General features: G+C 35.5%; 3 protein-coding genes across 4 annotated transcripts; 1 reads left to right on the forward strand and 2 right to left on the reverse strand.

Moving 5' to 3' along the window:
- Nucleotides 1-3,639: 3,639 nt before the first annotated feature.
- LOC107897712 (protein PLASTID MOVEMENT IMPAIRED 1-RELATED 1) lies at nt 3,640-7,893 on the forward strand. Of its 2 annotated transcripts, XM_041115285.1 has the most exons (5): nt 3,640-3,780; nt 3,907-3,992; nt 4,158-4,203; nt 4,306-6,358; nt 6,463-7,893. In XM_041115285.1, the coding sequence occupies exons 3-5, from the start codon at nt 4,158-4,160 to the stop codon at nt 7,613-7,615; spliced, it is 3,252 nt and encodes a 1,083-aa protein (XP_040971219.1). In that variant the 5' UTR covers nt 3,640-3,780; nt 3,907-3,992; the 3' UTR covers nt 7,616-7,893. The 2 variants fall into 2 exon arrangements, with proteins under 2 accessions (XP_040971219.1, XP_016678748.2); XM_016823259.2 differs by having other exon boundaries at nt 4,158-6,358.
- An 824-nt stretch (nt 7,894-8,717) lies between these two features.
- Nucleotides 8,718-10,400, reverse strand: LOC107896161 (uncharacterized). The gene is made up of 2 exons (XM_016821280.2): nt 9,660-10,400; nt 8,718-9,540 (listed from the first exon to the last, which is right to left on the reverse strand). Exon 2 carries the CDS (start codon nt 9,429-9,431, stop codon nt 8,958-8,960), a length of 474 nt encoding a protein of 157 aa, XP_016676769.1. The 5' UTR covers nt 9,432-9,540; nt 9,660-10,400; the 3' UTR covers nt 8,718-8,957.
- Nucleotides 10,401-10,840: 440 nt separating this feature from the next.
- LOC107897711 (phenylalanine ammonia-lyase) lies at nt 10,841-13,142 on the reverse strand. The gene has a single exon (XM_016823258.2). It carries the CDS (start codon nt 13,057-13,059, stop codon nt 10,966-10,968), a length of 2,094 nt encoding a protein of 697 aa, XP_016678747.2. The 5' UTR covers nt 13,060-13,142; the 3' UTR covers nt 10,841-10,965.
- Nucleotides 13,143-17,716: the final 4,574 nt, after the last annotated feature.

The following is a 17,716-nucleotide window of genomic DNA, read 5'->3' on the forward strand; positions in this document are numbered from 1 at the left end:
AGCTTTCATAAGCTCTTGTAGGACCCGAAAATGACTGTGTTGCATATTTGAATGTGAATGATACTTATTTACATAAATGATTGGTTGAAATTTACAAAATTATTTGTTGTTGCTCCGACAACGAATGTAACGTTCTGTAGCTCGGACCCGATGATCGAGTTAGGCGAGAGGTGTTATAGATAAACACCATAGTTACCACCTAACTCTCCAAGTAGGACATTAAATGTCGAAATGTCAATTCCACTCTTGTAATAGGCATGAAGTGTCAATATATATATATGAAACAATCGGTGAAACACATATAGTTCAATACATATCCAACCAACTCTCTAGAGCGCAAAGCACTATCTAGAACACTATGATCCCATACAATGATGCTATACTGTTACGGTAATCATATGGCATCCAACTAATTTCTTATCTAGATTACAAGGGCACTATAACCTGGATATGAAATTTTGCATACTTTTGGTTAGAACAATTAAGATTACTTTACAATCTTTCCAACCAAATACATTTACCCACATATAACTTTTATGGTTCTATTTCAATTTATTAAAGCACAGTTATCATAAAGTCATTTCACACCTTTGAAATACTATAAATTAAATATTTATTTACTCTAACATTCATTTTTTTCTATATTTTATACTATTTTTAGTCTTTTAATTACTCTTTTTTCATACTTAAGCGTATCATCAATGAATTTCCAAATTCTCAATATTTAACTTCTTTAAATATTCTAATTAAATTTCTAAGCAAATAAACACAGCCTTAAAGGTTGTAGAGCACAAAAGAAGACTCCAAGCTTATCAAAACTTGCTTACTATCTATCTTCCATTAACTTTGCTTCAGGTTTCGCAAAAACACTAATACCAAAACCAAGTTACCATGAAACCATAATTATAAAGCATCAAGTATTCAAGAAAACTATGAAAGCATGAAACGATTCTAACTTTCTCAACCGGAAACCTCCCATAAACTTTCTAACACTTCACTACTTGACTTAATTCCACTCTCAAAGTGATGGGCTTTTGCTACCTGACATTTTCACTCAAACTCATTCAATTTCTTTGCTAATTAAAGGAGTGTTTCACGGTTTAAAGATATTTCTTTTCTTCCTTTTCACTGAATGAGGAAGAGGGTTGAGTACAAGACCCTTTATTTTCTTATTTGGCTTAATATATTGATTGGTCCCTCCACTTGACAACTTTTTCATATTAACCCCTAGACTCTCTTTTTTTTGGATCATACCAGTCCCTAAAATTGGCAACCGTTACCTACATTAGTCTCTAAGGCTAACCCTGTTTACTTTTTAAAAATTTCAATGACATGGACCAATATCATTGTAAAGAGATGAGTGAGTAGTTGGCTAGAGGAAATTGATTCTAGGCTTCTAGATGGGTGATGAAGGGAGGAGTCAAAAGATTAAGAAGAGCGCTAAAAGACGACAGAGATGAAATCAATTTTTTAATTTTTAATTATAGATTTTAAAATAATTTTAATAATTTTAATTTTTATATATTTTTAATTTATTAAATTAACTGATATATAAAAATTATTTATTTATACACATGTCACTACAGGGTTGGTTGATTTTGCTACAAATAAAAAATGTTAAGAACATTAGTTGCAGATCTATGTAACCGTTGTTAACTTTAGGAGCCAATATGATCCAAAAAATATCTAGGGGTCAATGTGAAAAAAAATTGACAAGTTGAAGGGCCAATGTATATATTATTTCTTTTGTCTAATAAAAGCTTAATCTTTATCAAAGCAACATCCAACAGTGGGAATTTAGTGGAAATCAATGGAGATGAAAAATCTCATCCACTAAGCTATTTTTATCTGAGGTATAATTGCACATAAGGCCTTGGCTTAATTACATTCTTTCTTTTCTCACTTTTAAATATAAACTTTATATATTTCGATCTAACAACTCACATATTGACTTTGAAATTTTCCAGTGTCCCCTTTGATTAATAAAAAATAAATACGATAAATATGATTCTCATTCTTGGGAGTTTTAATGGGATATTTAAAATGGTGTAAATTACAACATAAAAACTTGAGGGCATTATAGAAAAGACAGATTTCTATTCTTTAGCCTTTGAGTGTCTTATAAAGAGATCTCCTCCATCTTTCCAAAAATTTCATGTATCAACTTATTGATATTTTTTCTTCACAAGAATTGATTATTATGTGATGCATTTTTATAAATTCGTACCAAAATGCTTTGATTAAAAGTTACTTAATGAATGAAGGAGAACTGTGAAATCAAGATCTTACGAGTCAAAAACTTGATGAGCCATCAACCTTGCGAGTTGAAGCCATAAACTTTCTAACCTGAATTCAGCCAGAGGTGACAGGTGTTATATTTCCACTTCCATTTTACTTTTACATGAATTTTGAAAGTATTTAATGTCAATTAAACATATTAATTGATTATTTTTAATTTAATATTATACATTTTTTTTAAATTCACTGTATAAATATGGTACAATTATAAATATAATATATGTATAAATATATGTCCGGTTAATTATAATCTAAAATTTAACCAATATAAAGTACAATGGACAAAAACTCACACAAAATAAAAAAAATTGGACAAAACTTTCATATGACATATGTGAAATTGAGTCCCACCTAGGGGTGAATATTCAATCGAGTCGAGTCAGATCGAGTCAAAAAATTTCGAGTTAGTCGAGTTGACGAATTCTATTTTAGCAACCGAACTCAATTTGAATTTTTTTCGAATTGGATCGAATCGAGTCAAAAAATTTCGAGTCAAGTCGAGTCGAGTTAACGAATCCTATTATTTGTACTCAATGTTGCGCTTACATGAACCGATTATTTAACTAGGAAACGAAGTATAAAATTATTTAACAACATAAACAATATAATGATTTTGCCTTTTAACTTAATTAGTAAACATTTATCAAAACAACATAGTTTTATCTTTTAACTTAATGGTTTTAACTTTTAACTTTAGAAAAGGTAAACATTTATCAAATTGACGTAGTTTTGCTTTTTCTTATTCGGATTTTCGGATAACTCGAATTGTGTAATTCACATTCGAGTTAATCCGAAAAACTTATTTTTTATTCGAATTGATCCAAATAACTTGATTAACTCGAACTATTTAATTCAAAATTTGAAAATTTTATCAAATTTTTTGAATCGAATCAGATTTTACTCACCTCTAATCCCACCTATTAAGATTAGGATGATGAAACGCAAACCCAAATACTTAAAATCCATGAACAAAATATTTTAAAGTATAAAATAAAATTACAAAATAGTCAGCATTTACTAAAACGATCTTGCTTTACCGTCCATCTCCATTAAAAGAAAATGTCTTCATTCAGAAGTCATGGGTATTAAATCCGTAATGAGATCGAGTTCTGGCATCACTATACTTAATCCATCAACCTATGTTTAAATAAAGTAAATCCAATTCAAAAATAGAAAGAGAGGGGGGTAACTATGAAAATTAGAAAATGTACAGCTTTAGAAAGAAATTTCACGAAGATTAAGGGTCCACCAAATAAATATTAAATACCATGTATAAATCGTTGAAATTTTTTTTTTTAAAAAAAAACACACCCATGCATAAAATAAATTTTATAAAAATATAACCGTAATATAATGTCATTTCGTAGTTCATTTGAAATGTTGGATTGAAAAGAAGGCAGCGGCAATTCAGAGAACAAAGGGGGCATCCACCCGCCGAGACAAGCGCGGCTCAATAGTCTCTCAGCCGCTTAAACTCGCATTGTAATACCTCGACATCCCGGCCCTTATTCTTTTCAGCCCTTTTTTTTTCGCATTTTCTCCTGAGATTGTTATTTATAATTTTATTTTGTTGAATCGATTTTTTTTTTAATTTTTGAATTTGGGTAGGCAAAGGCTGCTAGGAGACTATGCATTGAAAGGATAAACGAGAGGCTTCTGATTGGGAAATTTCGCTTTCTGGAAAGCTCAATTCGGTAATTTATTTTAATTCAACTTTTTTGGTTTTTACATAATTCATCTATTTTGTATTGCATTGTGTTCTGTTAGATTTAGTTTTGTTTAATGACTTTTTAAATAAGATATTATTGTTTTACTATTGCTTAATCTGATTTTCTTTTATTATTGTTATATATAAAAAGATGATGTTGTCAAAAGTTGAAATTAGGAAGAATGGTGGAAAACCGGGTAAGTTGTTGAATGAAATTGGAGTTATTAGCAAAGCGTTGTATTTGGACAAGAACCCTCCAATGACTTCATTTTATGCTTCTAATCCTCGTTTCAAATCAGTCATGAAAACCCACTCTTTGGAACCAAAACGAAACCTTAAGAATAGTAATGAGGACCCATCACGTAAAGACAAGAAATCCATTTGGAATTGGAAGCCGTTGAAAGCATTTTCGAATGATAAAGGCCGTAGGTTTACTTGTTGTTTCTTGCTTCAAGTACACTCCATTGATGGTTTGCCGGTCAGTTTTAAAGAACTTAGTCTATGTGTGCATTGGAAGAGGCGGGATGAGGATCTAGTGACTGAACCCGTTAAAGTTTTTGATGGAACTGCTAAATTTGAAGAGAAGTTGACACACACTTGCTCGGTGTATGGTACTAAAAGCGGATCTCACAATTCAGCCAAGTATGACGCAAAGCATTTCCTGCTTTATGCTTCTGTGTTTGGGGCACCAGACCTTGATTTGGGGAAGCATCGAGTTGACCTTACACGGTTGCTTCCACTCACATTGGAGGAATTGGAGGAAGAGAAGAGCTCGGGGAAATGGACAACAAGTTTTAAGTTATCAGGGAAGGCCAGGGGTGCTATAATGAATGTTAGTTTCGATTATTTGGTTTTATCAGATATGAAGCAGAATAGAAAAGCAGGTACTGAATTTGGTCACGATGATCAGCAGGCCACAATGAAGCATGTTGAGAGTCTTCCCTGTTTGGTTAACACCACATCCTTATCTCGCTTTCTGGAGGAGATAAAAGATCTTCATGAAATTTTGCCCATTTCAAAGTCAGACACCGATGTGGTAGATCAGAAATTTGATGAATACAAGTCAGATGATGCTTCAATTGCTTCTAAGCCTGATCCTAACACGTTGATTGAACATTTTGAGCCCACTAGACCTCCATCTTCTGTTGCATCTAAATTAAATGAATATATTGAGAAAGAAACTGAAGATAATGATTTTTCTTTTGTGGAAAAAGGGAAAGAGTTATCTTCACAGGGACAGATTAGGTTGGAGGAAGTTTCCATGGCGGATGCCAACTCCAAAGTAGAAAGTTATCAAGTTATTGAAATTAATCCTGGCAAGGGTGTAAATTCTGAAGAGTCCTATGAGCTTCATCCCTTAAATGAGGTGACTTGTGTTAATCAAGAAGACGCGCTTTTGTTGCAAGATAGCGATTCCAAAGAGGATGACCAGTTCTCAAAAGAATCACTGATGAGAGAGTTGGAGTTAGCTTTAGATGGAATTACAAATTTGGAGGCAGCCTTAGATTCTCCTGATACTGAAGACTTGGAAGACTACACGGAGCATATAGCTAATTATGAAACAAATAGGAAGTCGGAGTCACTTAGCTTGGATGGAGTTACTGAATCTGTGGCAAGTGAGTTCTTGAGTATGCTTGGAATTGATCACAGTCCATTCAGCTTGACTTCTGAGAGTGAGCCTGAATCACCAAGGGAGCGTTTACTAAGGCAATTTGAGAAAGAGACCCTAGCCAGTGGTTGTTCTTTATTTGATTTTGAAATGGCTGATGGGGAGGAACTAGAATGTGGCTTTGACATCTCAACTTCGGGGAGCTTGACTCAGGGTTTGGATATGTCATCTGTCGTTCAAGATGCTGTGCAAGACTATCAGATAGAAACTAATGGGAAGATCAAAGTGAGGGCTAAAGTTTTGGAAGACTTGGAGACAGAGGCTTTAATGCATGAATGGGGATTGAATGAGAGGGTTTTTCAGCATTTTCCACCTGCCTCTTCTTTTGGGCTTGGAAGTCCAGTTAAATTGCCTCCTGGAGAGCCACTTGCATTGCCCCCTCTTGGAGATGATTTAGGTCCATTACTTCGGACAAAGAATGGAGGGTTTTTACGATCTATGAATCCCTCACTTTTCAGAAATTCTAAAAGTGGTGGGAACCTGATCATGCAAGTGTCTAGTCCAGTTGTGTTACCTGCAGAAATGGGTTCTGATATAATGGACATACTTAAGCAACTGGCCTCAATTGGGATCGAAAAGCTCTCTATGCAGGCAAATAAGTTGATGCCTTTGGAGGATATAACTGGTAAGACAATGCAGCAAGTTGCATGGGAAGCTGCCTCCACTCTCGAGGTATCAGAGAGGTTTGTAACTCCATTTTTTATTTTTTTTCCTGCCATTTATATCTGTCATAAATTTTGTTTTGGAAATCGTACTTGCATTATATACTATTGCTTCTTCTACGCAGGCAATATCGGTTGCAGCATGATCTTGAGTTTGGGCAAAATATGCCTAGCAGGCAAAAGAGAATTAAAAGATCACCTGGACCCACTTCTAACAAGTTTAGTTCATCCTCTGTCAATAAGATGGATTTGGATTATGTATCCCTTGAAGATCTTGTTCCACTGGCAATGGATAAGATTGAAGCACTCATGATGGAAGGGTTGAGAATTCAATCGGGCATGTCAGATGAGGATGCACCTTCAAACATCAGTGCACAGTCCATTGGAGAAATTTTGGCTCTTAAGGGTAAGGGGTTTGATATTACTGGATGCCTTGGTCTGGAGGGAACTGCTGGGTTGCAGTTGTTGGACATAAAAGACATTGGTGAGGATGTTGATGGATTGATGGGTCTGTCACTGACGCTTGATGAATGGATAAGACTTGATTGTGGGGATATTGGTGATGAAGATCAACCAAGTCAGCGAACTTCTAAAATCCTTGCTGCTCATCATGCTACATCGTTAGGCTTGATAAGCCAAGGGTCAAAGGGAGAGAAAGGACGGGGTAAAAAGTGTGGTTTGTTTGGGAATAACTTCACAGTTGCATTTATGGTGCAACTCCGCAATCCTATAAGAAACTATGAGCCAGTTGGTGCACCAATGCTTGCTCTGATTCAAGTGGAGAGAGTATTTTTCCCACCAAAGCCAAAGATTAAGATATACTGTACTGTATCGTCTGCTTTGAAGAATAACAATCTAGAGGATGATGATTCTGAGTCTGCTTTGAAGGAGGCAAAAATGGAGGATATGAAGGAAGAAAAAGCTTCCCAAGAGGAAGTGATTCCTCAATTCAGAATCACTGAAGTCCATGTTGCAGGTGTGAAGACTGAGCCTGGCAGGACAAAACTTTGGGGTAGCATAACCCAACAAAAGTCTGGTTCTCGTTGGTTGCTTGCCAATGGAATGGGAAAGAGCAGTAAACATCCATTACTGAAGTCCAATGCTGCTTCTAAATCTTCAACCCCTTCAACAACGAAGGTTCATCCAGATGACACTTTGTGGAGCATCTCGTCCGGTATTCATGGTACAGGAGCCAAATGGAAAGACTGGGCAGCTCCCAATCGACATATTCGAAATCCTGATGTTATAATCCACAATGAAACTAGCAGATTGCGATGAGTTGTTCGTGCTTTGTAGTCTGCTTGAAAGGATCAACTGCTGCTAAATATGTTGTGACTGTTGGTGAGCCACGGTATACAACTCTGAGATTAGAAAGGGATGGTAAATTCTGCTTGTGGAGATTTTCTTGTATTTATTTTTATTGTTCAATTCAACACTAAAGCAAAGGTGAGGTTACATTTTCATTCTGGTCTTGTAAATTTATATATTTTTGTGATCAAGAATGTATGGTGTAACTCATGTCTGACTTAGTGCAATTGTGTTGTCTTATTGGTCTCCTCAACCAATCTTTCATTTTTTTTTCTTCATGCTGCTGCCTTGGGGTGCGCCAAATGGTGGTGCCATGTTCAAATTTGCAATCAGAATGGAGTATCTGGCTTGATTCTTTAAAAGCTCACTTGAAACTAAGAAAAAGAAATGATCCCAAAAATCTGAAACTAATGAACACAGAGCTTAAATCAATATAAGTTTATTGTACTGGCATCTCAGACATCTTCATCGTCATTGCCAACTTCATCAGCGGAAAGATTCTGCGCTTTTTCCTTAATAACCCCATACTTTTTAAGTGCTAGTTTAGCCATTTTTAAGGGTTAGTTTAGTAATGATTTTGAAAAATGCTTTTAAAGAAGAATAGTATTTTTGAGAAATAAAATGTTTATTTTAAATATATTATGATAAACAAATATACATTTAAATAATGTTTAAATTTGTTAATATTATTATATTTTAATAAGAATATAAAAATATTTTATTATAACTTGTTGTTAATATTTTAATATATGAAATATAAATTTTAAATATTTTTAAGTAATAAATATTAATTATTTGTAAAATTTAATTAGAATATATAAATTATATTTTAAATATTTAAATATAACCATTAAATATTTTTAATTAGATATTAACACATTTTTATTATTTTAAAAAAATATTTTTTATTTTTAATTAATGATTTTAACTCATTTGTAATTAAGCACTAACAAAAAAAAACGAAAAGAAAATACTATGTTAATAGATGAGTGAAAAAATAATTAAACACTAAAAGTTTTTTGAGAGAGAAAAAGTTAAAAATTTTAACTTTTAAAGTGCTTCTAAAAAATTAAAAATTTCAGCAAAAAATAATTTAATTTTTCTTTAAAAATAATTTTGAAGCCAAATATGATTTTTTTAAGCCCAATGAGAACAACACCATAAGACCCAACCATATATGGCAACACCGATATATGAGTTACATCTGAAGCATACCTACAGCAGTGTCCGGTGACATGTGTCTTAGAGATCTAAAGTAAGTTATCACTTGAGCATTTATGGCATTCCACGTGCTAACCATTTGAATCCACATCTATCCTCGTCTCTTTATCGGTAGCCCACTGACAAGCTGGAGGGTAATGCTTAGAGATGAAAAGAAAGCAAGAGTGTTGAAGATCATAAAATGACCATATTCAATACCCTGGTTGTATGCCATAACTGCAGTTCCAGCTTTCCGACAGTGCTCCAAAGGGTTCCCTTTCTCATCTACTGTTTCGTCTGCTTGCAAAGCATCCCCTGGAGGGGCTATTGCAGCTTGGTACGCCACCATTGCGATCAATGATGATACCACCATTAATGCACTTCGCTTCCTACTAAGCCAATCAGTGTGTTCTTTCTTTCTCATCGGCATCCTTGAATTGGTTTCTGATTTTTTGGATTTATTTGAGACCAGAGACTTTGGTATCTTAGGAATGTTTGATGGACTTGGAACCCATTTAACTGCAATTACATGCCGATCCTTTGAACTTAAAACTCCAGCATCTCTGAGAATAGATTCAATTTCCATGTCTCTCAAATCTCTGGGACTTTGTTTTCAAAGTATCTAATGCTGTGAAGCCATTCTTATTCATTGCATTTATATCCAGTCCAGGAATAGTGAGGAAGAACTTTATGATCTGCAAAATTGTTACAGTTACAGTGACATTTTTATCAAATGAAATACAATTGAACCAAAGCTTTTGGATATTATTCAAATTGCTTAAACCAATAAGATTGAAATGAAAAGAAAGCATACCTCAATCAGCGTCCTGGCAACAGCAATACGTAACAAAGTATTCCCTTCACAATCCTTGTGATTCACCATTTCAGTATCAACATCTCTTCCAATCTCTTCAATCAAACTCTTCAAGCTCACCGGCAGATCCGGCCCTGGGGCCGGGATTGTTTGAGAGTACAGCCGTGCAAGACCAAAAACCAAAACCAAAAATGGGAAAAAGAATTTTAGGCTAAAATAAATTGATTAAATGTGAGCTTTTAATTTTTTTCCATAAAGTTCCAAAAAATTTTCTAACTTTTTAATGTATTATATTTTATAATTTTTTTAAAAGGAGTATAATTTATTGTTTAGTCTATGCCCAAAATGTAAGAACAGACTCACCTGCCTATTACTTCCAATACTCAAGTGCAATGCAGTTTCATCTCGTTCAATCACCACCCGAGCGGACTCAGGCCAAGCTCAAACCAACTCACTCACTATCTTAAACCCTGCACTTGGTGGCTGCCAGGTGGAGTGGTGTCCACCCATTTTGATTTCTCGCAATGGACATCTCTGTGTCCACCTTGACCAACCTTTGACTATCTAAATATAACCTTTTGCTGCAGAAAGGTGAAGAGCAGAGTGGCCATGGAAATTACTCGAAAACCAATTAGAGGTTAAGATTCAGAAGCTGTTGGACGAAACTGAGGTGGCCTAGCATGGAGGAAACATGGAGAGGAGTCTCGGAGGCACAAGAAACTATTGAACAGTGAAGAATGAGAGGGTCTTCTTGGAGTAATTGTTGAAGGGACTTAATGTCTCCTTCCATGGCTGCATTTGATAGTTGATACCCGTTTTTCCATTTTTGTTTCCTTCTCTTTTTCCCCTCAAATTGAAATAACTTTCCTTTCTTCTTAAAGTGTCTATGTTTTTCATCTTTTTCATATATCTCCACTGTTTGATAGTGGATCAAGAATCAACCATCAAAGTTTGGTGTAACTAAAAAAACATAAGCCACCATTGAGAGTGGAAACAGACCAGAAAAACAAGAAGTGGATAGTGGCTTACTGTTAATGATGCATGGGGTCAAATTAAGTGTGTTTGGAAGCTTCTATTAATATGCGGCATTCACGTTAGTTTATGAGATTCTGCTTATATAATCATATGAAATACTGATACCATAGCTAAGTTCAGCTCCAAGTTTCTAAAATGCATGAATAAATCAGAAAAATATCAAATTTCCATTATTAACTTCATAAATACTAATAAGACAAGCTACGTAGACCAGAAATATAAGAGGTTACGATAATACAATGCAAATCAAATATAAGTACAGCGAGCCAGCTTATGGTTGCCAATTAGTTAAGCACCTCATCAAAACAGCTCCTAGTTTCCCTTCATTAATGGCCTCATAAACCTTCTCTATATCCTCTCCTGGACTCACTCTTTTTTCACCAATAAGAAGCTGAGTTCCAATTTCAGTCCTTACAAATCCATATATCGGATAACTCCTGCATTTCTCGATCCTATTAGCAATCCTAAATTCTCCATTTCCAAATTTCGTTCTTGCTTTCGGTAACTCTTCTTCCAGTCTTGCCTTGAGTTCCTCTATGAAAACTGGGATCCTTTTGAATATTGAAAACCCATTTTCATCGCCTTTACAATCCTTGAGAGCCCTTTCAACAAGCACTTGTCGTAGTTTAGGCAAAAGGATATATGAAGGATTCATGGGGTCATCGAGATAGGAGAAAACTGGTTGGTGTTCAATAACCTGCAACAGTCCTTTCTCACAAAAACGTGATTCAAGCAGTGATCCATCTTCTGCAATGTAGAGTGTTTTCTTTACTACTTGGAGAAGCACTTGTTTCACTACTTCTCTCGTGTTTTCCTCCAAATGTCTCAAATCAATAGCCTGGCAAAGTGCCACCATAAACGTTGAGGACATGAGCTTTAGTATTTCAATGGCTTCTGCACTTTTTCTAGCTGAAATCAGGCCAAGGGAGTTCACGTCTTGGTTGTGTTGTTCGGCGCTTTGTACGTGCGTCGTGACGGGATTTGCAAGGTATTGGAGCTCGGAGCAATATGCTGCCATGGCGATCTCTGCTCCTTTGAATCCATAGTCTAAGCTCGGATTAGAGCCGCCACTCAAATTCGAAGGCAAACCGTTGTTGTAGTAATCGCAAACAAGCTCAGAGAATTGAGCAAACATGAGCTTCCCGATAGCTGCAATGGCGATTCGGAGATTGTCCATGGAGACACCTATAGGGGTTCCCTGGAAATTCCCACCATGGAGAGCAATGTCCCGGTCTACATCGATCAATGGATTATCGTTCACGGAATTAATTTCCCTCTCGATCGAATGCGTTGCGTGGCGAATAACTTCGATCTGTGGTCCAAGCCACTGAGGAGAGGTTCTAATTGCATACCTGTCTTGTTTAGGCTTTGTAAGAGGGTCTTTCTCATGCCTGATTTTGGCTTCTTTCATGTAATCACTTCCATCTAAAAGAAACTTCATGATAGCAGCCGATTCAATCTGGCCAGGATGGTGCTTGAGCTCATGAGTGAGGGGATCAGTGAACTCTGGCTTGCCGTGCATAACTTCGCAGAACAAAGCCGAAAGAATAACCGAAAGGAGAGCCAAAAGATTGGCATCGAAACAAACTGTTGCAGCCACAGCTGAACCAACAGCCGTTCCATTCACAAGAGCTAAACCTTCCTTTGCTTGTAGCTTGAAAGGAGAAGCAATTCCAGCTCTTTTCAAAGCTTCGATACCTTCGATCTCTTCACCTTCAAGGGTGACAACCTTGGAGTTATGTCTGCCTGTCAACAACCCTGCAATGTAAGATAATGGGACAAGATCACCAGATGCTGTGATAGTTCCTCTTAGAGGCAGTTTTGGGATCAAATTTTGATTCATAAGCTTAGCCATCGCTTCAAGTATCTCCCAACGGATACCGGAATAGCCTTGCATAAGCGTATTGGCACGCACAAGCATAGCTGCCTTGGAATAACTCGTCGGAAGATTTTCTTTCCCAATCACTCCGGCGTTCAAGAATCTTATAAGCTCGGCTTGGAGGTCGGCAGTTTTAGTGGTGCGCCGATGAGATGTAGCACCGAAACCGGTGGTGACTCCATAAGTGTCTGTGCCACGGGAGATGTTGTTAGTAACCCAGTTAGCACTGTTTGCCACCCGGTCTCGAGCAGTGGATTCATCAAGTGAAACCATCACTTGGTTTCGACGAGAAATGGCCGTGACCTGAGCCACCGTAAGGGTAGTGCCCTGAATTTCAACAGTATTAGCTTCCGCAAATTGTGACACCATTTGAGTAACGTCGTTGAAATGGGAGCAGTGGAGGGCATCAGCAGCCTTTTTCCAGTGCAAATGAGTTGAAGAGACACAGCAACCATTTTCTGAAAGGCCAAACTCAGCAGTAGCCATTGCCAAAAAGGAGGAAAACAATTTCTGGTGAGAAAGGGTCAGTGAAGAATGTAAAAATTAGAGCTAGGTTTGTGGTTTGAAGTGGTGAGTTTGAGAAGGAAGTAATGGGTGAGTATTTATAGTGGTGAGTGAAGTGTGGTGGGTAAGTGGGAAAGGGCTGCTTTGGGTCTGGTCAACGGTCAAGTCCTTCTAAAATAAGCCACCCACATCATGTATGGGGGATTTTTTTATGAAAATAACCTTAAAAAAATAACTACTTACTTAAATAATTTATTTTTTTTATAAAATATAAAAATAACTTGTTTATAGTAAAAATTGGTAGAGCTAAAATGTTTGACGTTACCAATACATCAGGTTAACAATTTACATTAAAAAATTAATTTTTTAGTGAAATTATATACAATTATACCACTTATATAAATATTAAAGAAATATTGTGATTTTTAAAAATATAACTAAATTTAAACAATTTTACCTTTTTTTCTAAATTGGCACCACTAAATTTTAAGAAAATAGCTGCCTACCACCCTATTTCTCTATTAAAATAGGTAAAGATAGTTTTTTTTCTTCACGTCACTTTTTATGATTTGTCTTTTTTCTTTTTTTCTTTTTAAGTTTTTATTTATTTAATTTTTTTAAGTTTTTTTATTTGTCCTTATTTATTTATTTTATTTGTTTATTATTGATTTTAAAAATTTTGAAATGTATATTTAAAATATTTTATAATATTATTTTTTAAAATTTTAAATATATATATTTTTAATTTAAATATATTTTTTAAAATTTTAAATATGTTTTTTTAATAATATAAAATATTTAAATATTTTAAAGATATGAACTTTTAAATTTATTATTAGTTTTATAATATTTTAAATTTTAAATTTTTTTAATTTTTTTTATAATTTTTTAAATTTTTAATTTTTTTAAAATATATTATTTTTAAAGATATGACATTTCAAATTTATTATTTGTTTTATAATATTTTAAATGTATATTTTAAATTTTTTAAATTTTAAATATATTTTTTTATAAATTATTAATTTTTAAAGATATTCAAACGTTTTTTTAAATTAAATTTAAAATTTTAAAAATTAATATTTTATTTGGTGGAGCCATTTAGAATGGCTTCATCACTTTATTACAAGTGCCATTTTTTATATTTTTTTAATATAAAAATTTAATATTTAATATTTTATTTTGCTGAAGCCATTCTTTATGGCTCCATCTCTTAGTTCTCTAGCATATATAGAATGGTGAAATTGTTGTTTTCAGTAGGAGAGTTCAAAAATTCTGTTGAAGATGAATAATGAGGTGTTTTTGGTTTATGTTCTTTTTTTATGGTGAAATTGTAGAAGGTGATGTTGGTTGTATATTTTAAGGTAGGTAAAGAGTAGGTTTGCGATTCAAAAAAATATGAAGATGGCAGAAATGAAAAGGAATATTAGTGCGAAAATAGCTATCCGTTGTGGAAGGGCAATGTCCAAATAATTTTACAAGTTTCCAATCTCTACAAATTTGTTCAAAATTTGTGAGATGCAACTGTTAGATGATGATGACTTGGGCACTATGATGGAAATATGGTGATTAACTAGGAGTGAGAACCCCAAACCAGTTGAGTTATTTGCTGAGTTAGCAGACCTAGAGGCTGTTAAGAATGTTAGTCCAATAAGTCAACATCGCGAATTTGTTTTTGATCTTAATGTCAGATGGATAGACCAATTAGAATGCGAAGGGACATCGCAGATATCCAAAAATCCTCATTATGGTGGGAGTTCGTATAACAACCCTACCCTCAGTCCCCGTCTACAAATACATTCCAAAGTGATAATAAGCATAGAGGCAGATGTTAGAGAAATGACCAATAATGGTGAAGATTCTCATCAAGACGTTAAAGATTTTAGTTACCCCGATGTTGATAAGGTTCAGGATGATATCGATGATGAAGGCTTGGAGGAGGTTGAAGATGTTCACGGCCTTTCATTCAGTAACCTGAGTCGTGGTATTATTTTATGAAATGAATTTGGGGGCGACATGTTGAACGTAGATCTAGATGTAGCACATGCATCTGAGTTCCCTAGTAGGCCGATATAGTACCTGCTCATATATTGGCGTCAAATTCGCAGTTTGAGGAGTTGTTCATTGGGCAACAGTTCGAGAACAAGGCGGACTATGTGTTTGCCATCAAATAATACAACATGAAGTTGTCGATTGATTACAAAGTTTCCAAATCTACACCGACATTATATGTTGAAGAATGTTGGAGAGACAACGATAGGTGTGTTGGCGAGTTCGGGCTGCATTTATACAGATGACTCAATAGTGGCAAATACGAAAATTAGAAAGGTGTCATACATGTACTACTGTACATATGTCTCAAGACTACCGAAAATTGGATGTCAAAAGTATTTGCAACTGCATCATGCCACTAGTGAAAGATAGCCCAATCATTCCTGTGTCGACTTTGATTATGGACATATAAGCTCGATTTCAATACAGAGTGTTGTACAGGAAAGCGTGGTGGGCGAAACAAATGGCCATGCGACAATTGTACGGCGACTGGAATGAGTCATACAATGAACTTCAAGGTTGGATTTCAGTGATGGTGGAGTACATCCCAGGAACTGTCGTAGACTTGCAAACGTTGCTTTATAGAGGCCTGAATGGACAATTGAAACTGGAGAAAAGAGTTTTTCGTCGATTGTTCTAGACTTTCGATCCATATGTTAGGGCCTTCTCCCACTGCAAACCACTAATGCAAGTTGATGAAATATGGCTTTATGGAAAATACATGCAGATACTTCTGATTGCAATTACAGAAGACAGTAACGGAAATATACTACCGATCGCTTTTGCCATCGTGGAGTCGGAGAACTCCAAATCATGGGCGTATTTCATTCGAAACTTGTGGAGGCATGTTGTCAGGTGAGACAACATTTGCAATATCTCCGACAGATCGAAGGGTCTTGTTGCTGCGATTCAAAAATTCGAGGTTCCATCGAAATCCGTCTATTGTATTCGTTACATCGCTGTCAACTTCCACAATGAGTACAAAAACAAAGACTTACGCAAATGAATTGTGAACATGAGAAAAATATCGTATTTAAATTTGTATTTGTAAATATTTCAAGTCCATTTCCTAATTGGGATGGTAACGTATTTTATCGGAATACATACGTAGGATACGAGTTGGAAGTACATCGATTCAAACATAAGTTGGTGAGGTTCAGACCTTCTCTTAAATAGTGGTTGGGTAACATGGAGCCGTGGCAATGGGCTAAATATTTTGACGAGGGGTACCGGTATGGTCATATGACAACTAACCTCAGTGAGGCTGTTAACTCCGTCTTGAAGCGTACGAGTCACTTGCCAATTTTAGCAAATTTTTCAACCACATTTTACAGGCTAGCAAGCTTAATGCTAAAAATGGGGTTGAAACAAGCAAAACAGTTAGAAACAAGACACGTGTACGTTAAAAAAAATCAGGGATGCCATGAAAGAAAATGCTCAAAAGGCTAGGTCGATGAATGCAGAACTATATTCTCGAAACTTGAGATCTTTTTGAGTAAAAAAGTACATCGGTCGTCGGCCGAAAGTACATCGGTCATCGGCCGGGGATCCCGCCACGATCCTACGGAGTTGATCTTCGAAACAGGTAGTGTGAGTGCAGAATGTTCCAAACATTACGGTACCCATATGCGTATATGGTTGTAGCATGTGCTACTTACAGTTTATATGTTGAACAATATATCGACGATGTGTACACACTTGAACGTACATTGCTTATTTGAGGTAACGAGTTTCCTGTACTAAGGGATGTATCGACATGGGAAGTGCAACTGCCTGCGTTCAAGATGTTTCCAAATCAGTTACTACGTAGGAGAGCCAAAAGTCGACCGACAATAGTAAGAATTCGGAACGACATGGATATAAGAGAACAGGTCAATCCAAAGCGTTGCACCATATGTAGAATAGTTGGCCACAATCGGAACAAATGTCCCCATGGAAACGTCTACACTAGTTAATCTTTACGGTCTGAAAGAAATTAAATGTGTACCTGATGTTTGCATTTTATGACCTTTTAGAAATAAAGTTTGTATTATTTAGTGTTAAGCTTTTATTTAAAATTAAAAATTGCAAATTTTAATAATTTAAAAGGTATTATAAATTATACAAAAAAGACTAATATATAAGTTGTGAAACCCTAAAATAATACAACAAATATTACATAACACTTGAAATTTACATAACTCAAAATTGGAAAGAACCGGGAGTGGTATCGTCATTCGAGGTATAGCAATTTATGAGCATTTGTTGACGGGGTGGATGTTGGGGTGTACTGTACACATCAGGAGGATCGACAGCTAGATCGAACGTGGCCTAAGGCAGGGTTGGTCCTTCAAGTCAGGCTCTGCCATATGTTGATCCTCTAGCTCCCTCATAAGTTGATTTCCTCGTCTATAGCCATGACTCGGTACTATCATAAGTTGTCCACCATATAAATAAATGCGCCATCAAGTCATGTACCACTGCATGTATTTAGTCAACGGATTGAAGTCAAACATGCAAGAGTGCATCTCAGGACGCCTGTTGTTCCAAGCATTCCATAGTGCTACATAACATTGATGTTCCACGCTCTAATTTGTTGTATGTTTCCCCC

This window comes from Gossypium hirsutum, chromosome A06, assembly GCF_007990345.1.
Source record: "Gossypium hirsutum isolate 1008001.06 chromosome A06, Gossypium_hirsutum_v2.1, whole genome shotgun sequence".
Taxonomy (NCBI): domain Eukaryota; kingdom Viridiplantae; phylum Streptophyta; class Magnoliopsida; order Malvales; family Malvaceae; genus Gossypium; species Gossypium hirsutum.

Coding starts and splice junctions, on each gene's coding strand:
- LOC107896161 (XM_016821280.2), bottom strand. CDS start 9,431: ATGGAAATTGAATCTATTCTCAGAGATGCTGGAGTTTTAAGTTCAAAG.
- LOC107897711 (XM_016823258.2), bottom strand. CDS start 13,059: ATGGCTACTGCTGAGTTTGGCCTTTCAGAAAATGGTTGCTGTGTCTCT.
- LOC107897712 (XM_016823259.2), top strand. CDS start 4,158: ATGATGTTGTCAAAAGTTGAAATTAGGAAGAATGGTGGAAAACCGGGT. Junction 6,359..6,462: donor ACTCTCGAGGTATCAGAGAG/GTTTGTAACTCC, acceptor TCTTCTACGCAG/GCAATATCGGTTGCAGCATG.